The 6019-nt window shown below is 37.7% G+C and overlaps 1 protein-coding gene across 1 annotated transcript; it reads right to left on the minus strand.

The window, feature by feature from the left end:
- Nucleotides 1-2338: 2338 nt before the first annotated feature.
- On the minus strand, nucleotides 2339-5620 carry LOC131076733 (cinnamoyl-CoA reductase 1). The gene is made up of 6 exons (XM_058014042.2): nucleotides 5072-5620; nucleotides 4580-4719; nucleotides 4303-4491; nucleotides 4052-4205; nucleotides 2708-2900; nucleotides 2339-2571 (listed from the first exon to the last, which is right to left on the minus strand). Exons 1-6 carry the CDS (start codon nucleotides 5220-5222, stop codon nucleotides 2448-2450), a joined length of 951 nt encoding a protein of 316 aa, XP_057870025.2. The 5' UTR covers nucleotides 5223-5620; the 3' UTR covers nucleotides 2339-2447.
- Nucleotides 5621-6019: the final 399 nt, after the last annotated feature.

The raw sequence follows: 6019 nt of genomic DNA on the forward strand, positions 1-6019 counted from the left end.
AACTAGATTCAAAAGACAGCCTCGTCGGTAAATTGATTCAATTGATTAATAATGTGAATAACAATTTTGATTCCTTGGAGAAGACAACTACTCAAAAGGTTTTGGTTAGATTTAAGGAAGTTAGGAAGCAGACATTTTTTAAGATGATTGAGGATGACAGGGTGACATTGAATAAGAGACTGCGGACCATTTTTGACACATTGTTAGAAGCCGGCAAACTGTACAAATCATGTCTCATTTTTCCCAAGTTCATTATTGATATTGATAAGCAAATAAATGACTATCAGGGCAAGTTGGCAAGTATTTCACAATCATTTGATCCCAATGCAACTCTAACAAAGAGCATTGAAGGACAAATCATAGCTTTGAATGATCAAATCTTTGGTTTTCAAGCTGATAAGGAGAAAATTTTGAGGAGAGTGGGTGAGCTCCGGAACCTGATTGCTGTCTGGATAGATACCTTGCTAAGAAATAAGGCGGATTATATGAAGGAAATGGCCCGACCTGTACCATCAAACTTGACAGAGCAAGAGATTCATGCCACACTATTCAATGCATTCATTACAATTTTGGATAACCTGAAGAGTACTTATGCCTATTTATTTAAATATTTTTGCAGAATACTTATGCCGATTTATTTAAATATTTGTAAAGTATTCAGTTGTGTATCAGTTTTGGGCAACATCCCATCTTTGGCATTGCTGACAAAGGGGGAGAGATGAGGTGAAAAATATATATAGAGAGTATAGTTAGTTCGGTGATGCAAAATATTGATCTAAGGGGGAGTCTCATAATTGTTTTATTCTTTCCTCTGGTGAACAGGTTTCTTTCACAAGTTTCAACACTTAGCCATTTTTCAGAGGTGTTGCCATCAATGCCAAAGGGGAAGATTGTTGGCAATTGACACTCATCTGGTGATTTTAGGTGACTTCTGGTGGTTGATTATTTGTTTAGGGTTGTCATTGATGGCAACTCTTCGTGGTGATTCGATCTGGTGATCATGATTCATCGTATCCGAAAGTTGGAGGTAATCGGTAAATAGATAACCGGTGGAACAGGGCAAAACGAGGTATTTTGGTAATGTGCTGGTCCGGAATGATTTTTGATGGTTGCGATATTTTTGGTGATTGTTTTTGTGATCTCAGTGTTTGGAAAGACCTTTGGGAAGCATGTGGTTATAATGTTTTGGTCTGGTGCTATGGGTTATTCAAAGATTGATGATGACTTGGTCTACACATTACATTTCTTGAAACCGACATGAAGAAGATTGTTTTTGTGGCAAGACCGGATATATAAGAATGATTTGGTGGTTGATTTTCGTTGTTGTGTGTGTGATGATCAGTTTTGGTGAGATTGAGCATAGTTCCACGTGCGCATTTTGGTTTTAGATCAACCGGTAGTTGACAAAGACAGAGACAGAGTATTCAACAGAGCAGAGACAGTCAGTGATTTAGAACCTAACTGGAACTCATTTTTGCATTGTCAGATGCTTTCTAAGAGTTCATTTCATTGTACATTCCTATTGTAATCAAATTTTAAGTCAGTGAGACTTCCTTAAGGGTTGTAGCCCTCCGGGCAATTGTAATTGAGAAGTGAGCTCTAGGCAATGAGTCTGAATGCAAGTGCATTCTGCATCTATGTAATACTTATGTACTCCTAGCCATAGTATATGAATATTGTGGGTTCCAGCCCCACCGTGGTTTTTCCCTTTTCGGGTTTCCATGTAAAAATTTTGGTGTTGTGGATTTGTGCATTTGTTGTTGCATGTTTATGCTCTTATCTATTATGCATTGTTAACCGGTGGATAAAGAATAAATTTGTAGTTTTAACTTCTTGTAGATCACTGATTCACCCCCCCCCTCTTAGTAATCTTTGATTCTAACAGTCCCATCTTACTGTTGTTCGAAGAATATTTAAGTATATTCAGGGCACTCTTAATTTTGGTCTTTGGTATCCTAGAAGTGAAAATTTTACTTTAATGGCTTTTACTGATGCTGATTGGGCTGGTTGTCTAGATGACAGAAAAAGCACAAGTGGTGCTGCATTTTTCCTTGGTTATTGTCTTGTGGCATGGCAAAGCAAGAAACAAGATTATGTTTCTCTTTCTACAGTAGAAGCAGAGTACATTTTTGCTACATCATGCTATACTCAACTACTATGGATGGCTCAAACTCTCTTGGATATGGGCAGAGTCTAATTTCCGCCCCCTCGAACCTTCTCCTCCTCGGCCTCTATCTCTTGGGGACTAATGTTGAGAAACCTATTCCTATATTCTATGATAATACTAGTGCTATAAGTATTTCCAAAAACCCAGTCATGCATTCTCAAATGAAGCACATTGCTATTAAATTACTCTTTTATTCGTGAAAAAGTTTTGGCTAATGAAGTCACTTTGCAATATGTTCCTACTCAAGCACGGGTGGTTGATATCTTTAGTAAGCCTTTGACTACATAAGCTTTTGAAAGGCTTCGTTTGCAATTGGGACTTGTCTCTCAATGTCTGCTTCAAGCATGAGTTCAGTCAGCTTCTTGTTGCTCAACCGCTGTTGGTACACGCTTGTATCTTCGCATCTGTCAACCACCCAACAATTCAATACACAATAAATTCTCAGCTATAAATGTGGAAAATGCAAGGAAGTTGGTAACATAGTTGACTCCTCTGTTTACAACTGTACATTTATTAGAGAAGTAGTAATAGTGTTGGTACCTGTCAGGAAATGGTACCAGTGATCTCAAACTCTCTGCAAGCTTGTCAGCATTCTGAGCATTGTTGACCATTTGGTTGAAGCAGATATACCTCCCATATGCAGAAGCTTCCTCAAATGCACAGATGTGGGCTTCTGCAACAAATCTTACGTCCACACTGGCTAACAGTCCATTCTCAAACATTTGTGCAGCACCTGTTCTCACCACATCCATTTCAACTTTCAACAACAATCCTCCAACCAGATTTTACTTCTTCTACAAGTTTGCATCTAGGTATATCAACAATGTTCTGTGAAATTAATGACACAGAGAAGAAAAGAAAGATTACATTATTGAGCCCTTACAATTTCTGTAAGAACAACATCACTAAATGAAGATTGACTATCCTTGCATCATTGAGCCCTTACAATTTTTAAAAGACCAACATCACTAAATGAAGGCTGACTATATTTATGATCTGGAAGAATGGAATTAGGCACTCAAACCCATAGATGAGGGTCATAATAGAGAAGAAATTTTCAATTGCAAGAGATTAAATAAAAATTCTTTCTTCTACTTGTATACACATTTTGGAAGAGATTGCAGAGCTAACATGGTAGATGACATTTTCATTTCAATTTCATAGGTTCGGACCGACTCATAATATGACACAGAGCACTTGAACCACATTTCTCAAGAGATCATCATTTTTTTGTGGTTCCATGATTCCAGTATTGGAGGTTGAAGCTCTCTCAATCATAACGCATGGAACTAGACTTACCATGAATACCCTAGACTTATCCCTTCTACATGGAGCTAGAAGCATGGACAAGGTTCCAATTGTGGATATTAGAAGAGCTAAAGGTGCACTACTTATCAAATTAAATCAAAGATGCTGCCACAGTGCCACTGATACATTAATCTTAAAATCCAACATAAGAATTGATAATGGATTCAATGACCAAATCTATAAGCTAAAAGGTTTCTCTCAAATAGAAAAACTACAGTGAAACAGGAGTAAAATAGCTGAACCAGCTAATAGAGAAACTCATCGAATCCAATAGATTAAAACAACCATTAACAATATATATTATGTAAGTAAACCAGAACCCGAGCAATTCAAGACAACCAAATAAACTAGAAGAATTATAAACAATATATATTATGTCAGTAAACCAGAATCTGAGCAATTCAGGACAACCAAATCGATCTGGTTAGCTCATAAACAATGAATCATATTCTGTTTTACAAAACAAAAGCAGAGAATTTCACCTAGGAACATCTCCTATATCTAGTAACACGGCTCAAATTAGAAAAAACCAAAGTTTACTTCACTAAAACGAGATGGTCATAATTGAGGTGTTACCTTTGAGATATGCTATGGTGGATCCTGACGTTTTGTATGCAGAGCCAGGCCCTACAACCAGGCCTGTATTAATTGTCACCATATTTACGCCTCTGTCCATGGCCAGAGCCCACGCTGTCCTCTCTGATAGTGTCTTTCCCAGTGCATACCACAGCTGTAATCACAATGACACACCCTTAGATCTTATTAACATATGGGAGAGACATTATTGCAAAAATTGTACAGTGGCGATGGATGGTATTGCATTAAACCTTCAATTTTCTGCAAAGATTCACATCGCTCCAATGCCTTTCATGGAGGTCACAAATTGAATTTCTATCTTCTCTCCAAACTACTGCAGCGACTGAAGATGTGAATATCACTTTTTCAATAGTTTCAGTATGGGCACATGCTTCCAGGACATTGTGGGCTGCCCTCACTTCAATTTCAGCTATTTCCTCCTACATAACCAAAAAGAAAATCATGAGTACACTCAAAGAACATGAATGACCATTGAAAGTCCTTTGTTTTGTCTTTTCATCTACTTACATCATATTGAGGGGAATCAAAAGTGTAGAAAAGACCAGAACATCCACTAAGTGCATCCACTATGCTGTGATAATCCAACATATCAGCGTACAAGATCTTCAACCGCTCCCCACTTAATTTCTTTAAAGATTCAAATTCACCTGCCACCAAATCAAACAACCAATAGACTCAACATATCAAAAGTAATAATTACCAGACCCTGTCACTACATACAACCTATGAAGCATAACTGTATTGTACAATTCTATACTTTTCAATCGACTCGTGATGGATGACTAAATATGATCTGAAATATCAACACTCAGGCCAAACTCTCTCACACACAAACTGTATTAAAGTTGGACAACCACAAATTGTATTTAAACTAGGCAACAACAAAATTAATTTTCTACATAGACATTCTTGATTAGTCCTAGAGAAGAATCTTCCCTATGGCACCCTCAATTATTTCAATCCACTGAAAACTGCAACTGTATGCATAAAAATATATACCTCCATTCTGAATAGTTGCATGCACAGTGTATCCCCTGTTTAGAAGGCCCTGAACAATCCATAGTCCTACATAAGTAGATGCATCCATCACGCACACAACCTTTCCCCTGCCTTTGGCTGCATCCAAATCCCTGTGAGTAAAAGCAGGCATCTTCGCTACCTAACTTGCAGCAAACTGATGAAATCTTCTGTTGTGGCGATGCAGCTTAATCAAATCCTGATGGCCTAGTAAGGCCTTAAATAGGGCACAAAATTCATGATAAATGTGCCTGCTGTGGATACAGATAGAGTATTAAAGAAGGGATGGATTGTGGAAAAATAATTCGTTTTAAAGAATAGATCTGTTAATTGGATTGGCCCATTGGGTAGTTAGCATCGTTATTGTTAGAAACTACTGTCTTTGTTTTTTGGTTTGTTAGTGGACAGAAAGAAGTAAAACCTGGGCATCATTTGTAACCCACCAGTACCACACGTTTCTCCTACCCACAAGCCATTTTTTGATCCTCAGATGTTGATTTACTCTTCTACAAACATATGTTCAAAATAGCCCTGTTCCCACCATGGCTCAGATCTGGTGACCTTTATTGCTCTACATTTATGAGGTGTTAAACTAATTTCAGGCAATTGTGTAACGAGCAGCTTTGACCTTCGATATTATCTATAAATTAAGATGTGGGCCTACTGGAAAGGTGGATAGTTGACCTGCATAACAGAAGTTAGATAGAAAGAGATAAAGTAGATGGCAAAAGTCAGTTTTTAATTGAAGGGAACGACGAGATACAGCAGCATTCTCCTCTGAGTAGGTGCATATGGCTTTTAATAAACATTAATTGTTCTTAAATGTGCCAGGCATATGTGGCCTTCTGTGTGCCATCTCATCCAAAGTTCGCCTCCGTGAAAGCTTTTAATGAATTAAAAAAGTAGTAACAAATTTGAAGCACAAGTTGT

The sequence above is a fragment of the Cryptomeria japonica genome, chromosome 10 (genome assembly GCF_030272615.1).
Source record: "Cryptomeria japonica chromosome 10, Sugi_1.0, whole genome shotgun sequence".
Classification (NCBI taxonomy): domain Eukaryota; kingdom Viridiplantae; phylum Streptophyta; class Pinopsida; order Cupressales; family Cupressaceae; genus Cryptomeria; species Cryptomeria japonica.

Excerpts from the sequence above, each read along its gene's own strand:
- LOC131076733 (XM_058014042.2), bottom strand. The coding sequence starts at position 5,222 with ATGCCTGCTTTTACTCACAGGGATTTGGATGCAGCCAAAGGCAGGGGA. Across the intron at positions 4,492-4,579 it reads TTGATTCCCCTCAATATGAT|GAGGAAATAGCTGAAATTGA; the intron begins GTAAGTAGATGA and ends TTGGTTATGTAG. Across the intron at positions 4,206-4,302 it reads ATCTTTGCAGAAAATTGAAG|CTGTGGTATGCACTGGGAAA; the intron begins GTTTAATGCAAT and ends TTGTGATTACAG.